Below are 21,236 nucleotides of genomic sequence, written 5' to 3'. Positions count from 1 at the left end.
GTAAAACATAAAGGATAAACATAGGTTAGAAGTTAGTTCAGGAGGCTAGTATTAGTTATTATTAAAGGTTAAATCTATGGTAATGTAATGGCACAAAGTCTCTTCATTTTACATTTTAAGAACAGTCTGGGGACTGAAGCCTGAAGATATTACCTGCTCTAAGTTGACCTTAATACTCTTTTTATTAGGTAGGAGGATGGAGTATTATTTATGAATGTCCCTGCGCCGCTTAAAGTGATTTCCTGTATCTATCTAGGTCAGTGTACAAGCCTTGTATGCAATACAGTATTCGCAGGTTTTTGTGTAGTGGGTCTTAAAAAGACTACTGCATTTGCACAAACTTCCCTGGTTTAGGAAACTACACTGGCCAAAGGTTTGGATGTGAGTCAAGGTACAATCATCATCATACAGTATATTGAGTAACATCAATCTTTTGTTTCGACACATTTGGCTATAGTAACGGATCCCTTAAATATGATTTGTGATGTCTTAAGAATCTTTTGGCCTGCGGGTTAATTGTGGCCTCAAGCTGACTCTACTCCAAGTCCCTGGGGACTTCCAAAAAATGAATTCCACACTGGGAGGCTAAAATGTGGGTCAAAGTAAACTGTCTGATGTGCATGAGGGATTTCAGTTTAAAACCCCTAAATAAATATTTGGTTTAAAACCGTCCCCCTGCACTATCACGATCATTTCACATCTTTATTTGGCCTTTTATATGAAGCAACTACACCTACTAGACAAGTACCAGTGATAACACAGATATCAACCATGAACACATATCAGTTCAGTCATCAAGGCTGGATAGTTTCAATTAGTATGCACATAACATGATTGGTCATCTAAACAGGGAGTGTTATTTGATCCATGTGATATTATCAGAACTGAATTGGTTTTTATAGTCATTGGACAATCAAGCTTTTTTTGGTCCCTTACACATGAATGCAGCACAGTACAGTAGGAGTAGGAGTGCAGCGAGGCTGTCAGGCGTCAGTAAGTCAATCACTTCTGCTTAGTTTAACTAACTGCTTTTATTGTTTTTTTCTGTCTACTGTCCTGCAACAGATGGCTCCTCTGCTCATTGGTGTGCAAAATACTACTCAATCTAAAAATACATTTGAAATTTGGTATGACTTGCCAAAACAACAAAAGATGTTTGTAGATGTTAGAAAATATATATATATATATCAGTTCTGCATTTTCCGAGAGGTGTCGGACAGTTGTCAGAACAGTGGCACTGTGTGGGAAGTCTGTGGCAGGTGCCAGGACAGTGGCAAGCAAGAGGCACTCGCTCGACACCCATCGAGGAGCAGCCGAGCTGAGTGGCACCACAGTGGCAATCTGTCTGCAGTTTAGAAACTCTAGTGGGTGGGGGCGGGGATAAACAGGAAAGCTGCTTTTTTTTGATAATAAGCAATATAACGTTTACATGGGTATGGTTTATATTCCTTGGTTATTAGACTTGTGGAGACAATATAATTGCATGTAGGCCTACATGAAATGTGCTGAATGTTTCTTACACTGGATATGGCTTTTTCTGTCTACGATCCCATCATTTTATTTTTTCTTGGTCAGAACACAGCTAATTTACTTTGAAATAGCTACCGAAAAGAAAAAAAATTACGGAGTATCCGCAGTTGAGTAAGAATACTCACACAGAAGCAATTTGTCCATTCTCTCCCATAACACATAAGTTGTGGTGGCTGAAGGGTTGGACTCAGGGCTTAGGCTACATGCTGGGGTAGGAGGGTTTGATTCTTGACAATAATTTAATTTTACTCTTAGTTAAAGTGTTATTTTCGCAGTTTGGTTAGGTTCAGGAAAGAAAACTGTGTGCACATAGCATTGTTGGCTACAGACACATGGGTGCCTCTAGCATTTGCAGAGAGATCTTCCAAGTGGCATCGATTGGCGCCTTAGTGGCAAATGCGTGGCAGACCTTAGACACCTGCCACGCACGTGCCACTGAGGTTTCGATGCCATTTAGAAGATGTCGGCCCTTCTGTTATACCATCTACTGGCTTACTTTGCGACGCGAACCTTAACATTGGGCTGGCTGGCTGGCTGCAACAAAGAACTTGAGGTTAGTCTTGAATCGACTTATTGGTTAACACTTCAACGCCAGTTCAGTCCATGGCGGAATGGTTCTGAAACCATTCCGCCACATTCGGCACTTGGCGGGCGTTAGGACCCAGCGGTGCAGCTCTGATGAAGAAGGCAATAGCACAACTAGCAATATTATGGTAGCGTTTTCCTGTACGCTACTGACGAACAACCTTAACCATTTAAGCTAACCTACAGCAGCATATTTTAACACTATTGTACACATTCTGTACTGTTGGTAGTTGTACTGTGAGTGACAGATTCAGTGAACGCAAGAAGCTGCGGCTCATCTCTCAGCTGCTGATGGAGCACATCCGACTACCAAAGGTAACCGCGAGTTGCAGTGATTAGCTACAATGTTCGCACTGTGACGTTATCTGCCGTGTCACCTCAACAAACCCCGCCAGGCGCGCTCACGGTGACTGCAGAGTTGTAATGCAGAACATTAAATAAACATACAGGATGAATTAAAGGGCGTGTGCTGTGTTGGCCACGTAGGTAGCCAGGGTTCTCCTGCTGCTATCAGCCACATTTGACGGCAGGGTGTGTTGATATTTACAGTCCATGGTATCAGTGCGTTTAACACATGCGTAGAGCTGTGTCAGAGCTTCTGTATGAGCGGCTGATATGTCCTGACTGAGGATGAAGCTGTTTGATGTTGTTCTTCCTCTTCCTCCGGCAGGTGGAGAATGTCCGGCTGCTAGACAGAGTCTCCCCCAGAAGAAGTAGGGTGGGCACCCTCTACCTGACAGCCACACACACCATCTTTGTAGAGAACAAGACTGGAGTGCGCAATGAAACATGGGTAGGCAACAGCTCAGTATACTGAAGAACCAGCGAAAACAATTAGTTAGGACAAACAGTAAATGTTAAAGATGAATTGAACTGGAATTTCAGTAAAGGTGATATAACAGATGTATTTTATTTCTTCTCATTGGTACAATGATTAAAATGGCTGAATTTGTTAAAAGGGATAAAATGGTACATTGAAGGTGTTGTTGTTACACGGGTGCCGCCATGTTGGAATTCCATAATTGGCTACATCACTGGCATGATAAGCAGCCATAGAATGTAAAGAGTCTGAGGCTAACGGACATGGCTGAGGAAACGGAAACCAACAGGTCTAGGGGGGGTTCATACTGCATTGCCCCTGGCTGCAGTAATGACTTGTATAGGGCTAAGGCAGCTGGGGTTACGATACATTTCCACAGGCTACCTTTGACAAGGAAACCAGTCCTCAACTCATGGCTAGCTGCCTTAAAACTGGCCAGCCCTCCAACAGCCCCTGGATTTCGAATCTGTAGCGACCATTTTTTAGCGACAGACTATTTAGAGAGCTGTACTTTTGATACAACAGGGTCACTGGTGAGGGTTAAGTCCAACAGACTGAAACCTGAGGCCATTCCGTCAATGATCGATTTTTCAGGCTACAGTACAGGGCAGACCGATAGACCAACGGCAAGTACAACACCACCGATGCTATCTGCCGCAGAGACAGGGCGCTGAAACGCTCACATCAGGCAGAGGACAGAGAGGTATGTTTCGCTGTTATCCAGCATGCTAGCAATCTACTAGGCAAAGGGCTGGATGTAAGGTTGTTGTGACATACACAAAACACGTACATATTCACTTACACGCACAAATAAAGCCTAAGGTGTAGGCTTTATAGCGTTCAACAAAACTGAGACTGACACACTGGGCATCATTGAAATTGAGTCACAAAACCAAGCTAGATACCAAACGATCCAACCTAGGGAAAGGGCTAGCAGCTAAACCCGTTGGAAGCACTTATGTCAAACTCCACAAGCTAGCGCTCCGACCATAGACTGTATAAATAAACCATGACTCCGATGATATCACAGATCAATAATAATGTGTTATTAGCTGCTAACTAAACCACAGCGGGTCTGTAAACAGAATCCAATGTCCCTTTCTACTCACCCTAAAGCTAGCTGATGTCTCAGGGCACATTGTTGATGGAGAGGGAGTTCAACTCGCAGAAAAAGCTGCTAGTTCCATAATAAGAGGTATCTGTGCAGGATCCATTTGTGCAATATCCATCAACGACCACAAGGAAAAAATCTGTCAACTCTGCACTAGCCTAAAGTAAACGGAAAAACTCGTGACTCCTCCGTGCATCTATGGTCAACCTGGGGTAACTCTCCTATGTGCAGCTAACTTATTTTTTTTTTCAAACTTTATTTATTTTGGTTTTAACATTTTGCGTGCAGCTAACTTAACAAGCAATCCCATTGGATGAATTCGTCCAATCACATTTTCCATTTACCTGCATCGATTTTCTAAAACGCACAGGACCTTTTCCATTTTCTCTTAATGCACACGATATATAAGCAGTCTCTATTTCCTAAAATAAATAATGTGCTTGGATACAATAAATGACTGAAACTGATCGTCCACCATGTGGTGGTATTCAGACACTACAGGCCTGTCCCTCACAGGCCCAAATGCGTAACCCATGCCATTAAAATGACTCATTTTCACATGTATTTAATATGCTGCACTGTAGCCTATATACCTTTGCAGGTCCTACCATGCCAGTGACGTCATCGAAATAGTCAGCGTTCTAGTACTAACAAACGTAATTTTTGTGTTGCTTAAAAAAAGCTATATTGATTTTTTTTTTTATTTAATTTTTTAGTGTAATTCATTTTTATTTGTCATAACCAACACGTTATCAACGTTGATTCTTTCAGTTCAGTTCATCTTTAAGGAATGTGTCTTGGTGAGATGTTGTCTGAAGGCCTCACATACAAGGCACAATAGTATATGCTGTAGAGACGATTCATGATTTTACTTTATTTAGATTCTGTAGTCACTATGTGCATCCATGCGTCATGCTGTGCTATGTGTTTACAACACAAAGCACACAATAATAGGTCCATGTTTGTCTTACCAGGTGCTTCACAGTTTGGTGTGCAGCGTGGAGAAACAAGCCGCCACAGCCTCAGGATGTTCTCTGCTTATTCACTGCAAGAACTTCCAGGTTCTTCATTTTGTCGTACCTCGAGAGCAAGAGTGCCATGATGTTCACCTGTCCCTACAGCGTCTCTCCCAGCCAGGTAAACTGTTTCCAAAAGATCAATTTGGGGATGTTATTGCTCAAATGTGACTTAAAACCAGACCATCAGAACTTCAATTATATCGTCTGATATTGGCTTTTTGACAGCTATATCGGTTTCTGTGTTTAATGTCTGTGTTGTAGTATAAAATATTCTGCCTCCAGTATGAAGCCTTAAAAGAATTGAAGGGACCCTTGTTAAAAATTAGTTTGTTCAACAAGAACAGAGAAGAAAATCATATCAGCTGATATCTTTTTATTAGAAATGTATTCTCCCATTTATTTGTGTCTAGTGACAGCCTCAAAGTCCAGTATTGGTCGAGCTCTAACTTTCATTTTGTATGCTTTTGCAACACTTTGGTCTGGTCTGGAGGTTTTGTGATCAAACTTTAGCTGTCAACCAGTGTTGTGCCTTGCAGAGCGTCACACAGAGCTGTATTGCTTCTCCTATAAGCCTAACGTTGATGAGAAGGAGAGATGTCAGGAATGGGACTTCTTGGACCTCAAGGCTGATTACAGCAGAATGGGACTCCCAAACTCCCTGTGGAAACTCTCCCCTGTCAACCAACACTATAAGGTCAGTGAGCTGATATCTATGACCAGTTGTACTTGTTTTATCCTAATATGGACATGGCAGAATCTTAGACTTTCGTTATGTTATTTTCAAAGGTGAGTGACTCGTACCCCGCTGACCTCTTTGTACCTGCGTCCGCCACACCTCCGGTCATAGTGGGCAGCTCCAAGTTCAGAAGCAGAGGCAGATTTCCTACTCTGTCTTACTACTCCAAAGAAAATCATGTGAGTTGACTGCATACATTTCCTCTTTTTATTTTCCATATGCTTCTTATGACAAATCAAGTTAATTCAAGGGGCAAAAACATGGGTGAAGTCTCTCAAACTCGCAGTGCTGAGTCATGGATGATGATATGGATATCTGCACTGACAGAACCAATGTCTCTGATTCAGACCTGCTCAAGCAGGGAGGGAAGCTTGTTAGAGGAAAACCTATGAAAGCAGTTATTTGGCAGAAAACTGAGATACAAGATCATGCATTCAGATGGGATATGTCATGACTATAACCTCTTCAGGCAGCCAAAAGTTTTAGTTTACAGATAGTAAGTTTTGAAAGTAACAAACCCCCAAAGTAAACATTAAGTCACTCCTGTTGAGTTATTTTTACTGCATGCAGATATTACAGATATTACAGTAGTAGTAGTAGTAGTATTATGGCCATTTCTTGCAGTAGAAATGTAAAATATTGTTGATTTGAAACTAAGGATGGACCAATCCCATATCGGGCTGATACTGACTCAAATAGCTGACTCGGGTATCGGTGACAAAGGGGCCGATCTATTCAATTCAATTCTATGTTTATATACTAGAAACATTATATACTGGAATTTTAATTCCTGTTTAAGTTTTGAAAACTTTGTTGCTTCATTTCAAAGGTTTACACTTGAATTGTAATTCTTGTTCATTTTGAAGATTTTTTACCAAGTTGTTGGTCCACAATTTATTATTTTAATATTAAATAGTCATTTAGTAAATAAATTACATTTTGTTTAGCAAAGTTAAGAAAAGCAATGTTCAAGTCAAGCCTGATGTTGCCTTATACATTAAAGAATGATCCCAGTCACTTCCACACTGTGATGCATACAGCTTATTAATGAAACACTGGTATCGGCTGATACCCAAAGCCCAGGTATCGGCACTGAATAGGCCAGACTGGTGCATCCTTATTTAAAACCAGATTTGAACTATCTAACTATCTAAATCAGATATGGGCACTGAGCCTGAAATACAATAAGTGCAATGGATGATGCTCTGATGGGACCAAAGTAGCACTAGGTTCTTTATTTGGTTTGGTTTAATTTGCTCTGATTGTCTGACTGCTTATGTGGGTTAAGGGCTTTCATCTAATAATGTATTTCTGCTACAACACAGCCAAGCTACAGGGCAATATCAGACTTTGTGTCTCATATTGCGAGACACTGAGCAAAAACAGATGTCCATTCTGTTTTTGTTTTTTTTCATTTCAGTTTTTATTGATTTAAAAAAAAATGCCTTGGTGCTTGGCAACAAGTAGATCTTCATCATGTCAGGATCACAGGAGTAGACATTAGTAAAAGACATGAAATACAAAGTATATAAATAAAGTGAACACACATACAAAAGTCAACACATTCTCACTCCCATCGCGTAAAATACGGACGCTTGGTCAGGGTGCCTTTGATGTTGTTATTGACGCTAAAAGTCTCCTTTAGCGTCAGATCTTGACGCACTTGGTCGGGACTATTGGCGTCACTTTTGACGCAGTTAGGTCAAGGAAAGGATTGTGGGTGGGCTTATAAAAGTTACGTTTCCATGACACGCGGGACAGAAACAGGACAGTTGGGTTTAGGAAAAGAAGAACGGGACAGTTGGGTTTAGGAAAAGTAACACACGGGACACAAACCCTGGTCTCCAGGGTGAAAGTCCTGGGTTATTTGACCCATCTCCCACCCCAACCATCCTCCCTACAAGGAATTTCAGGCTTTCATGCTACTCCTTACCGTTGCCGCTCTTAATACTACGTCATCTTTACGCGCAGCGTAGCTGCTGCTCTGCCAGATGCGTTCTACAAATGCGCTGAAGGGTGCTTTTTGCGTTGTATCTGACGCTGAGACCCACTGTCCAAGCATCCGTATTTTACGAGTTGGGAGTGAGAACAGGTTGCAAAAGTACGAGACAGTAAAACAAAATGCATAGAGATCCTGGGCCATACACAGGAGATCCTTAGCCATGAAATGTAAACAGGCACTCAAACAAAAGGTCCTGCGAGGAGATGTCCATGCTGTCTTTAACTCAAAGCATGACTCATTAGCATTTTTCACATCTGAATCAGGAAAAAGCCCGAACTTTCATAATTCCTTCTATTAATCCTTGACTGGACAGTTGGGAGTGCTTTATGTGTGTGAGGTCAGTTTCCCAGGGTTGGGGGACCAGTGTGTGGAGCTCAGTTCATACAAAGAGGCTCCACTCTGGTTCAGGGAGTCAGCAGGGTCTCTCTCTTGTGGCTACTAAATGGAGATATAAGAACTTGTGTGGTTGATTCATTTAAATTGAACATGCAAGGGAAGAAAAAGTACTGTGAATTTGTACTCACCCTAATTGTCATATATTGAATTGTGTATTTATAAAATGCCATCCCAAAGTAATAATTCAATTAAAATCAACTGTCGGACGAGTAAACATTCCTGTATGAAACCAGAGTGCCTCTTGCCTCCTCCCAGGCTGCCATCTGCCGTAGCAGCCAGCCCCTGTCTGGTTTCAGTGCTCGCTGCCTGGAGGATGAACAGATGCTGGAGGCCATCTTGAGGTCCAATCCCCGCAGCGACTTCATGTATGTGGTGGACACCAGGCCTAAGGTGAGCCCTTCATGCCTGCGAAAATACAAGTCTTACAGTACTGTGCTGTATGTTCAGGTGGGCTTTATTTTCCGTACTGCTTTTTACCAGCTGGATGTTCTCTCAGCAGAAGTCTTGAAAAACATCCTAGCTATGTGCTTGTTGAACCATGATCAATATTATGTAACAGTTTTTTTTTTTTGTATTGCCGTTCTGGCGATTAATCAAACATCTTTCTAGCTGAATGCAATCGCAAACCGAGCTGCGGGAAAAGGCTATGAAAATGAAGACAACTACTCCAACATTAAATTCCAGTTCATTGGCATCGAGAACATCCACGTAATGAGAAACAGCCAACAGAAAATGCTGGGAGGTAATTATCCTGTCTTCCTGAAATGATTTCTCACACTGATTATTTCGATTTATTTACTGTAGATACAGATTGGAAGCCACAGCAGTGCATTCATCACATTGTCAGAAATGTTTCACCACATGTGTGTTTGTGGAACGTAATGTATATTTTCTGTTTTAAAAGTCCGCTGCTTCTTCACATTACTAAAGCAGAGCGGTACCCCATGCTACCCCTGTGGCTTTCGTATGCACTCATGCGGACTGGACTGTGCTGCAATCAGGCCTCAAATGAGCCCACAGGAGAATTTCTGGGTATTGTGCAGGGGTGCTCCTAGGAAGACTTTGAATCCATCTGGATTTTATTTCTGAGCTATTTTGGTTTCCCGGAGTGGACAATCCGGGACCTTATCCCCCAAAGAGAGACTGAGGGCGTGAGAATGATGTGATTTCAAGTCTGAAAAGTTATAGCTGTTCTTAGTTGTGATAACTCTTTGCCCCCTGGCAGCACAAGGGAAGTCTTTAAATGCAGGAGACTGCAACTCTCTCTCTCTACCCGATTGCACACTTCAATGAGATTTCGAAGACCCCCCGCCTGGCAACATTGGCTCAAAAATGTTGGTGGAAGTCCACCCTACTAGTGTTTATAAAAGGTTGAATGAACCCATTCACCTGCTTGCTGTCCTGTCAGTGGCCTCAGAGCACACCTACAGGTCAGCACACTGATGTAGTGTCAGCAAAAAAATACTTTGTCTCCTCTGTCAACACCTTAATGAGTGAGGAGTGAGCAGATGTCTTCATTATCAGTTATCTAAAAGTGTGTTTGAATTATGAATGTTATTGTAATAAATTGGCCTGAGCAAATGAAATGTCAGCTGAGGAGAAACGGGTCACTCTGCCCCTCAACTTGCAAATATTTATGTTGAACCCTGCAGATGGAAAAAAATAATTTTAGGTTTCAGTTTTACAAGATAAGCAAACAGAATGCAGGAAGCCTTATGGTACAGAAATGGATCTGTGTTTAATTGTCTGTCATGCCTGTGTTATTGCATCTGGGCATGGCTTTGTCTCATATTCATATTATAAAATACACAATAACAAGACTAACAGTCTACATGTTAGCATGAGGCTGTTCTTACTCTTAGTTAAATGCTAACTTCAGGATGCTAACGTGTTCACAATGACAACTCTAACATGCTGATGTTTAGCAGGTACCATGTTTACCATGTTAGAATGAGTACAGCTGAGGCTGATGGGAATGACATTAGTTACCGCTGCCAAGGAGGTCATGTTTGTCTGTCTGTCAGCAGGATTACAGAAAGACTACTGGCCTGATTTTCTTGAAACTTGGTTGAAGGGTGTAGCATGGGTCGAGAAAGAACCCATTACATTTTGAAGCACATCTGAATCACGGGGTGAACACAAAAAATATTTTTCGCTTTTAATAACATTGCAAGATAGGGCATTTGTGCTGCAGGAATAATCAGGAAAATGTGTTCCTGACTGGAAAAATAAGCCGGAAAGTTAACCTTGCGATATAGGGCGTCCCTCAGTGGATGTCTGCACTCTTCGAGTGCCATTCTAGTTTTCTATGTATTTGGTCATCAACCAAAGTATTGGACAAAACATTTTTTGACATGATTTGAAGGGATCACAGAAGTGATAAAATGCATCATGAGGGGAACATGAATTTCTGCGCCAAATATGGCAATCCGTAGAGTAGTTGCTAAGGTATTTCACTCAAAAACCACAAATGAACCTAGTGGTGGCACGAAAGGAATAGTCGGGTGTCTCTGAAGTCATTAGGATTCATCATCTGGGTACCATGAATATATGTACAAAATGTTGTACAAATCCATGCAGTAGATGTTGAGATATTTCACAAGTGACAACATTGACTTGCTGAGAGGAAAAGTAAGTGAATCACCAAAGTTATCATCCTCTGGGGAACATGAATATCTATTCAAAATTCCATGGCAATCCATTCAACAATTGTTGAGCTATTTCTTTCTGGACCAAAGTGTTGGACACACCGACAGACGGACATTGCCATCCACAGAGCCACGCTGCTAGCGGGACTAAAAACATGTGAACCGTAATGTGAGAGGCTGAAGGAAATCTGTTTGTTATTTTAAACCGTGTGACCCATATTTTCTCATGCCATGCACAGATTCCCTATAAATTGATTTCCGTGGAGGTTGTTAGTGATGTGAAACTGAATGTGAGATTTAATAAAGTCCAGTGTTCAGGTATGCTCCATGTTTCCTGCCAGTGAGACAGCTGTGTTGTGGTTACAGCGTGTGAGCTGCGTTCCCCCTCCATGTCCGACTTCCTGGAAGGTCTGGAGAGCTCAGGCTGGCTAAAGCACATCAAAGCAGTTTTGGATGCAGGCATCTTCATCGCTAAGGTCAGTCTGGAGGTTAATCCCTGCTATCTGTCTCACAACGGCACTCAATATTAGCTTAGGTGTTTGTGTGTGTGGGTTGTATCCTGTATGTGTGATACTGTCTGTCTGTACACTCCATTAGCCTACGCTAATACAGTTTGATACATCAGTCCTGCAATAAATCCTTCAGGCTAACCTCACAGACATACATTGGGTGGTCAAAATAATAGAAATACCTATCAGTAGAACACAAAAAGCACACCAAACTACAGCCTCCAAAATGAGTTATTTGAATCACTCCCCTCTGGCATTCTTAGACCAGTGGTTGCAAAACTTTTTAACGTCAAGGACCCCTTAACTGACGCAAATTAGACCACAGACTCCCGTTTCATAAGATTTTGTCCCAGCGTCCCACATCTGATAGGACTTTTACTTTTAGATGTTTTATTAACTACAGAAAGTGTATTGAACACATGACCAAAGTAGACATACAATCTGTCATTGTATAACTTATGAATGGAATTATAGTAAAAAATTAACGATTTCCCCATTTTGTTTGGGGGATCCCTGGGGGTCCGCGGACCGTACTTTGGGAACCATTGTCTTCGACGATACTTGCTCTCAGGCTCCACCAGTCAAATACTTAAGGTTGTACATGGTTACAGTATCTTTAGGGAATGGCTATGGTTAGAATCAATCAATTCAACAGACAGCCTAACAGGAAGCAGTGAGTAACAATTATCTGATAGCCTTCTCAAAACTGCCATTTACCAGAGAGCTTTTAATTGCTGATAAAATACCACAACCGACTGTGTCAGACTTTCATCATAACAGATGAAAAGAGGAACACGGGACAGCAGTAGAGCTTAGATCGGGCCCAAAAGAATCAAGCCTGACCCTACCCGCACATTATCTGTAATTATGAGCCTGTGCCCGATTTAAACACGACAATTTTTTCATACGTGGGCCGTTATAACTACAATTCCGAGTTGTTTGAACTACAGAAATCTGTTTAGAATTATCTTAATGAATACTGGTAATGCAACAAGGACAAAGCATGTAAACTGTTAGTTTATTCAGAATGGAATGGATCGCAAATGGATCCAAATGAAGAAACATTAAAAAAAAAAACTCAACCCTAGCTTCTCCCTCAGCCCAATAGTGTGGGTAACCGATCAAGGCAGCAACATAATCAAAGCCCTGGAACCATATAGGAGACTTTCTTGTCTCGATCACCTAATTGGCCGACAATAGTGCTGCAGAGGGGGGGAGACGCAATGTAGCACAGTTTACCTCACAGCTACGGGGAGAAGCTGGAGAGGCATAGCTGGCTCCCCACCGAATAAGGCTATGAATAAAGTAATGATTAAAAAAACACAAATGCTTGTTTAAGGGCCCGGCCCGGCCCCATCATAGCGCCATAAAATGTTGGCCCGGCCTGTGAGCCGGTTCGGGCTCGGGCTCGGGCAGAGAATCTTAACTCTAGACAGCAGTCATACAGAAACACAATACTGTCTGACACGCTCCTTTTTAGCGCCTGTCTCTTTAAGAGTTTTGCTATAAGGAATCCATATCAAATGCCAAATAGTGTGTGTGTGTGTGTGTGTGTGTGTGTGTGTGTGTGTGTGTGTGTGTGTGTGTGTGTGTGTGTGTGTGTGTGCGTGCGTGTGTGCATGTGTGCGTGTGTGTGCATGTGTGTATGTGTAGGCTGTTGCAGAGGAGGGGGTCAGTGTCCTGGTTCACTGTTCAGACGGCTGGGACCGCACCGCCCAGGTGTGTTCAGTGGCCTGTGTGCTGCTGGATCCTTACTACAGGACCCTCAGAGGACTCATGGTAGGTGCTGAACCTTTACCTCTTTCTATTTAAGTTACAGTGCAGAAATGCATCTTTTAAGTAGCATTGTGACTGTCACACTGTCTGGTACACTCTGCATCATATTCCTATGTCCAGTTACATTCTGGCTTTAGCTGATAGTAGTCCGTACTGGTCTCATGAGTCTTATTTCTTTAATCAGAAGGATTTACGCAGGCTAACTTTGAATCCTCCATGAGGATGAGGAATGAGGAAAAAAAATATAATAGAGAAACCTGCTTTTGGGAATTGCATCCTAAAGTCGGAGGACAATGACCCTACACAGAGGGTGAAGAGGTTCAGTCATTCTGCAGGGATTAACTGTGCACTATGTCTGAACCTTTTAATCATAACGCACTGAAATTGTAGAGAAACTATGATCCTATTTGGGTTTTAGCACACAAATGTTTTTTTTTTTTCTGCTCTTAGGTTCTCATTGAGAAAGACTGGGTCTCATTTGGACACAAGTTCTCTCACAGGTTTGACTCTAAAATATTACTTTCATAGTATCTAAGTATCTTCGTTTTGATCTAACCGTCCTCGACTCTTCTCCAGATGCAACCACCTGGTCGGAGACCCTAAAGAGGTATCTCCCATCATCGATCAGTTCCTAGAGTGTGTGTGGCAGCTCATGGAGCAGTTCCCCTGTGCCTTTGAGTTCAACGCGAGGTTCCTCATCACGATTCACAGCCACATCTACTCCTGCCAGTACGGCAACTTCATTGGCAACAACCAGCTGGAGAGGATAGAGCTAGGGTGAGATTTAAACCTGCAGCAACCATCAGTTTCTTTTCCTTTTCACAGCACAGACGTCTTGTCAGAGCCACCGCTGTGAGAGAAGTGACCGCCAGTAGTATATTACATCACCGGGTTTATTTAGAGAAGTGACAGCCAGTAGTATATTACATCACCGGGTTTGTGCAAAGAGAGACGACTCTGTGCTAGAAACAAAAGGTTATTCTGAATCTTTCTTTCATCAATCATGCTTTTATATTGTCTTTATCTTTTGACATTCATACAGATTGCGTGAGAGGACTCACTCTTTGTGGAGTTATCTATGGAAGAATCAGGCAGACTACATCAACCCTCTGTATCGACCTGACCACAGCCAGACACAGGGGCTCCTTCGGCCGTCTACTGCCCCCTACTGCTTTAAGTAGGTCCTTACAAACCCTGACAACACATGCAACTTAAAATCTGGTATACACATATTTCCTATAAATTGTATGTTAAAAACACTAGTTACTGAGTTATTAGACTGTTTTCTGATAAATCCATATAAATGGTAAAGGAAACAAAGGAAGGGTTGAGAGTTGGAAATCTCTTGCTTCGTTTCGTGTAGGTTTTGGAGAGGGCTGTACAACCGCTTTGACCAAGGGATGCATCCTCGGCAGTCTGTAGAGGATTATCTGAGGGCCATCCGAGAGGAGACACAGCAGCTGGAGGAGCAGCTGGCTTCACACAAACAGGTAGGACCAGGGGTAGTCTATATCCACGATGTTCCACTTCCAGGATTGCTCCGCTCTGTTCAATCTTGAGTTTTCTCTCGCACGACTAAATCAACTTCTGAACGTACACATGTTCCACCAAAACAAGTTCCTTCCTGAGGCTATTTTGCAGAGGCGCCGTGGCTCTGTTTGGAGCTTAGCGCCGCCCAAGACGATTGTGAGGGTTAGGGTTAGAAATGCCAATAAACCAGAGCACGTTTTTCTCCGAAGCCGGAATGCTGTGTGGACTAGCCAGACCCTCCTCCGCAGCGCTGTGGAGGAAGGTCTGGCAATGCGAGACTAGACCAGGGGTGCGTTATTATGGAACCCACGCAACTTTGAGGCAAGGCCCGCCCTTCAATAGCATTCACACGTTACTATTGGCCAGGCGTCCATGCTTTCGCTAGGTAACGTAACCCGATTTGTTCATGTCCTATCCCCTGACCAATCGGCTGTCCTAACCTTAACCACTCGAGGTCAATGCCTAACCCCAACCAATCGGGCTGCTTCGTAGGGCGGGACTTGCCTAGAAGTTACGTAGGATCCATAATAACCAAGGGGGTTATCGAGCATCCGGAAAGGGTACCTCCTATGGGGAGATTCTAGGCTAACAAGCCATCACCCGCCGTTAGCATCCCATTGACTGCCATTCATTTTGACGTCACTTTGACAGCGAATAACTTTACATCTGAAGCGTTTAAAGACTCTATTTGTTCATTGTTTATTTCTAAAGAAACACGACAATGTATAAAAGGCTCCATTACCTTGTATCTCATGTTATGGCCCCGTAGCAACAGTTTTGTAAAAATAGGCTAACGATTGTGTCATAACCACGCAACTTACTGTCGCATAGTAGAGGAATTACTGTACAGTACAGGAGAAGCTTGCAGGCAATCGGGGGGACGTGGAGGCATACAGTCAAGGGAGAAGCCCATAGAGAGTCCATGAAAAGCATCGGAAACAAAATATTTCAGCAACGTTTTGATGGATTGGAAATACTTTGGTATGTGGCAAGTGAAATCATATGAAGTAACATTCATCCACAAACAGATTTCTCTTGTCACAGCTACCAGAAGACTTCCAACTTTCAGACAGCTTGCTCACGTCACATCTACGTCTTCAAGCTCAGTTGGAGGCTGCTCAGTAACGCTCAGCCATCACCGGAAAAGTGACTTCGCTGGTCTCCGTCGAAGTCTATGGCGTCGCTGTGTCCATATCTTTCACTGTCTATGATAATAACGCCCCAGGGGTAGATGCATAGACTTTATAAGTGAAGCCAAAACATCTCCATCGCCCCCTGGTGGCTGGCTACAGAATAGGTCATACATCTATGTTAGCGGACGAGGCATGGACCAAACAAAAAAATCAAAGTACACATCAAAATAGTTTTTCCCAAAGATGGTTTCTGTCAATTTAGGTAGTTCTTATCACACTGATGTTTGTTCAAGTGTTAATTTTTCTGATAAGTTTTTTTATTAGTCATTTGATGCTATAAAAACAGGGTGAAACGACATGATTGACAGCTGTGATTGACTCGCGATTGGTCAGGCGGGTGTATGTGGCTCCATCGCCTAATAACTACTGCAGAGACTCTGGCTTCAAAATTATAAGATGGCGGCGCCCGTATCTGGGATATTTTGGCTTTACAGTGGGAGGAAGTGGAGATGCGTCATCCATCGTTCTTTCTTTTTTCTTTTTCTTTTTTACAGTCTATGTGTAAGACCGTGATATATACATTCATAATGCTTGTCATTTCTCATGAGACAAAAAAATGTCCCACAGGGTTTTTAAGTTAAGTCAAGTTAACTGTAGTCTTTATGTCTTATATTATCAATAGAAAATTGCTCATCTGGAGCAGGAGCAGGAGTGGAGTGTAACCCAGAAAGCAGTCCCCTTTGATAAGAGCCCCACAGCATGGGCTCTTGGTAATGACCTCGGCCTGGCCAACACCCCTCAGGACTACACTGGCGGCTTCATCACTAGCAGCCCCTGCCAGCCGAAAGCACCAGACGGCCGCCGGATCCTTCCTTCCCAGGACTCCAACCAAACATCTGAATCCAACCTCTCCAGCGGCAGCGACCAGGAGTTGGGGATCGCAGACGTGAGCTGTCGTTCACCTCTCAGCACGGGCAGCACCAGGGATCCAGACTCTGATGAGGCTGCCTACTCAGCTGCCTGAGCAAATGGAGCATTTGTTGGAAGGTGTAGAGGCGAGCAGCCATCCACTGTGTCCACTGAACAAACACTACTGTATCGTTTTACATTCACCGTGTAACCCGGCTGTTGGCTAACTCCAGTGAAAAGTGACTTGCACTTTTGTTTGCGTGTGGTGTGGTGGACTCGGCCTGTTGCCACATGCATACTCGTTGAGCGTTGTTGTAGTACTGTAGCTGACTACATTTTACTTCTTACCCTCGTACCTTCCCTGCTTAAGATTCTAAAAGAAATAGCAAAGCTGGATATGGCTTACTGTCATGTCTGTTGTTGATTGCAGAGTTAAATACAGAAAGTTAATACAATCCACAAGAATCAGTTTGATGTTGGAGACATTTGATTGAGTTAAGACAGAGTTAAGGACACTTGTGAACAATTCAGTGCACATGTATGCAGAGTGTTTCAACTCATCAGATTAACGATGAGCAATTTAGGTGTCTGTGCTTGTTTTTTTTTACTATGGTCTTCCACACAATATACTTGTATTGATTAGGAATTTGGCTTTGCAATGTAAACCTTATGAACAAAGCAAAGTGAAACAATTAACAGATCATTTCAGTTGCATTGTTCGTGCTTTAAGAAGGCAAAATGATTTAATAAAGACAGACAGAATTAAACAGATCAAACAATGAAAAAAAAAAACATTGATAGACAAACTGCTTGATAATTAAAATATCAGCAGACTCAAGTTGAAGATCAGATTGACTCTTCCCTGGAGTAGTGTTCGCAAAGATTTACTTTTCCCTTTTTCTGTGTTTTGGTGAATTTAAAATGCCTAATTTAAATGCTGCCGCGCCTAATGGTCAGTGCTACTCAATCACAGGCAGTCTGGAGTCAAGATTTCAGTCTGGCCTGATAGAGCATTAATCCTATTCAACCCAGAATGTAGCTCAAATGGCAATGTAGCAGTGTTTCAACCCTTAAGAACATATTGTGACTGAACAGAACTCACTCAGCATACAACAGTGACCTCGGGTGGGTTTTGGAGTCATTACACTACAATAATAAACTAATGGTTTGTTGTGGTTGATTGGTATCCTGGTCCTACCAGACTCTGGTACATTTCATTTGTACAGAGAGTCTGGCCACTCTCCATTGACAAGTGGTAACTTCCTTGAAGTATTATGTTGAAGTTTAAAACTATTGGATCTGCCCAGAGCCACTCTGGATCTGCCATAACCAATCACTAACGTTTGGTCGTGACGACGGCTTAGCATCGCTAGCGTTAGCCTTAGCCAACTCCTTCACCACTAACGGAGCGAGCTGGAAAATCTAACTTTCCCTGAACCCCGTGGGGAGGAGGGCCACAACATCGTGGCCCCCAACAAAACTCAGCAAAGGTTGTTCTTGCTCGGGCTTTAACTTCTGGATATTCGGCAGCGTTGCCATAACAGACCAAATGGCTTCGCTCGCATCTTTCTCCTCCGCCATTACTGAACTACAACTCAAACTGGCGCACAGCCTCAACGTCATCGTTCTCAGCCACTCCCTCTGTTCACTGATTGGACCGGTAAAGATTTGACTGGAGAAAACCCAAGACTATACCGCAAACCCAGACGGAGTACTGAAGGGAAATGAAAATTGAGCAGAAGTACGTAGGAGGGCGGAGCCAGGCTAGTTGATTGGCACCTTGTGGTCCACACCTGGATATTTCAACTTAATCCAAAATGTCTTGTGAAATTTATAACTACAAGACGGGGAAAAATGAGCTTTGACATTTTATTGAATAAGCAACTTCATACATTCCTGTCCACCATGTTTCAAAATCAGATTTGCTATGATCAAATCATAATTCTTACCAAAGGCAATCGACCCTCTACTGGTATAAATAATGATGCGTGGTAAGCGATAGGACTACTGAATACTGAACCAGCAGAGTAGAGCATGTAAACACAAATACCGACTGACTTTTTGAATATTGGCGTCAACTGTAAAATTAGCATTACAACTTCTGAATTCAATAGTGTAGTACACATTAGGTGCACTCCAATACTGCAAATGAACAATGCAAAGATTATCGAGCAAAAGCATTTTAAGATATTTTTGTATTATGACTTTTTTTTGGACTACTTGCTTTAATGCTTGAGATGGTCCGATACCATTTTTTGCTTCCCGATTCCAATACCTGAACTTGCGTATCGTCCGATACCGAGTACCGATCCGATACCAGTGTGTCATATATTTTATTATGTTTTAACAGCTGTATACTACTATCCCTGTATGGATGTGATATTATTTCTATCTTTGTTATCGGTCTGGCTCAGGTTAAACTCTTTGTGAAACATGAACAATGAATGCCACAGAACGTTCTTTTATTCTGCAGTTTGACAGTCAGTTATAACGGAAAAAGAACATAAATAAACTACTTTAACGTAGATTTTATTTAGGGCTTTATTACGTGGTATCGGATCGGTGCATTAACTCCAGTACTTACCGATACCAGAGTTTTAGGCAGTAACGACCATCTCTATTTAATGCATGTTGTTTTTATTTGTATGAGATATACTAAAATGTCCGGTCATAAAGAATTCTGACCTTATATAAAAGAAAGAGCTTTATATTGCTGTGTTTATCTGTTCAGGTGGAATAAGAGCCAGATTTGTCAAACTGATCTTAACTGTGTAATTTGTGTCAATGTTCTTTTGAAATAAATACATTATTGTCAATCATATTGTTTTAATAATTCTTGATTGTGTTCTTGCCTGACCTTTTATAAGGTCAGTTCATCTAAATTACAAAAATAAAACACATCTCTTATATCCCTTGTGGTATCTAGCAATGCAGATAGGTTTGGTTTTATTTGCTCCGGTTTTGAGATTTCTGGATAATCTACAGAGCACACTGAATAGTTTTTATAGGGATTACTTTTTCAGTAGAAAGTACTTCTAGTAAAAGGAAATGTTGACAGTGCAATCAGTGGATTATCCAGAGTGACTGGGCCACTGATTATAGAAATATGTTACTGTTGAATTTTCATTTTTCAGCGCTTCATTGTGTTGGCTGTAGGCAGAAATTGCATAGATTTATCTCAATCCCTGTTAAAATAAAACCAAAACTATCTGCATGGCTTAATACCCAAAGTGGCAAGTGAAATATCATGTTCTTTTGTAATTTAAGTCAACCAACCCTCTAAAAATGGTATCCATGATACCCTGACCCTTATACAGGTTGACCAATGAGCTGCACAGACCATTACACCGTGTATTAGACCTTGATGCATGAGAGGTGCAACTTTGTCAAACGATTTATGTCTGAACAACTGCATTGCAGAATCAGCTCAATGTACAGATGACGACAACAATACTTTTCATGTTAACTGCTGGTATAAGTAGGCCTCTACCAGATACCACTACCAGGGTCTGTATGTGTATCATTGGATAATCCGTAATTCATTTCTACATAAAAAATGAAAAACACCTGTTAGAATAATTATAATATCAAATTATAGACAGGACCATTGAAGTTATATCAAAGTTCATTTTTACTTGTGAACACAAGGAGGCAGTTACAGTACTCAACCACAACAGTTTAATTTAACAGAGAGAGAAAAGAGTAATCAGTATAATATTGTATTCTTATGCAAACAGTGTTAATAATAATCAGAGAAAAAGTATGTATCATCATTTTTCTAACAACACCTATATTTGTTGTTTTTTTTAAAAACGAAAAGCGGAAAAAACGTTTCTGGTTTCACAATCAAACAAACGAAAAATCAATCAAAAACTAAACAGAGCTCCAATCTTTAATGTTGATGAACATCTGTCCAGCTGTACTTGTTTGCCATTATAGTCTTTCCAAAATGTACACTACCGGTCAAAAGTTTGGGGTCACTTAGAAATGTCCATTCCACTCCATTATAGACAGAATACCAGCTGAGATCAGCAGTTTTCAGATTACATTATGTGTTTACATAATTGCAAAAGGGTTCTCCAATGTTTTCTCAGTTAGCTTTTTAAAATGATATCAGATTAGTAAACAGAATGTGCCTTTGGAACATTGGATGAATGGTTGCTGATAATGGGCAATGTAGATATTGCATTGAAGATCAGCCACGTCTTTCTACAACAGACAAGAACCCTTTTGCAATTATGTAAACATATAATGTAATCTGAAAACTGCTGCCCTGATGAAAAAAAAAACAATGCAACTGATCTCAGCTGGTATTCTGTCTGTAATGGAGTGGAATGGAAATTTCTAAGTGACCCCAAACTTTTGACCATTTGTGTATTTGTGTCAAATAAAAGTGACTAAGTAAAATATAAAACTTCAAGATTAGGCTAATATGAACAAAAATATAATAGTGTGTGTATAATAAGAAATAGGAAAATGTATGGTGACGGCTGGCCCAAAATTAAAAACACATAAATACAAATTTCTGAAAT

At 41.6% G+C, this 21,236-nt stretch overlaps 1 protein-coding gene across 1 annotated transcript; it reads left to right on the top strand.

Annotated features, from left to right (window-relative positions):
• The first annotated feature begins 2,208 nt into the window (after positions 1–2,208).
• On the top strand, positions 2,209–19,523 carry mtmr7a (myotubularin related protein 7a). Its single transcript, XM_078261196.1, has 14 exons — positions 2,209–2,430; positions 2,786–2,908; positions 5,021–5,183; positions 5,602–5,759; positions 5,852–5,980; positions 8,455–8,589; positions 8,809–8,941; positions 11,214–11,323; positions 13,010–13,135; positions 13,583–13,632; positions 13,709–13,909; positions 14,175–14,309; positions 14,496–14,622; positions 16,478–19,523. The coding sequence occupies exons 1-14, from the start codon at positions 2,407–2,409 to the stop codon at positions 16,817–16,819; spliced, it is 1,956 nt and encodes a 651-aa protein (XP_078117322.1). The 5' UTR covers positions 2,209–2,406; the 3' UTR covers positions 16,820–19,523.
• The last annotated feature ends 1,713 nt before the right edge of the window (positions 19,524–21,236 follow it).

The sequence above is a fragment of the Sander vitreus genome, chromosome 10 (genome assembly GCF_031162955.1).
Source record: "Sander vitreus isolate 19-12246 chromosome 10, sanVit1, whole genome shotgun sequence".
Lineage (NCBI taxonomy): Eukaryota > Metazoa > Chordata > Actinopteri > Perciformes > Percidae > Sander > Sander vitreus.
The sequence above is the reverse complement of the archived record's forward strand: the minus strand, read 5'-3'. Positions and strand labels throughout refer to the sequence as shown.

Coding starts and splice junctions, on each gene's coding strand:
- mtmr7a (XM_078261196.1), top strand. CDS start 2,407: ATGGAGCACATCCGACTACCAAAG. Junction 2,909..5,020: donor GAGTGCGCAATGAAACATGG/GTAGGCAACAGC, acceptor TTGTCTTACCAG/GTGCTTCACAGTTTGGTGTG. Junction 14,623..16,477: donor AGCTGGCTTCACACAAACAG/GTAGGACCAGGG, acceptor TATTATCAATAG/AAAATTGCTCATCTGGAGCA.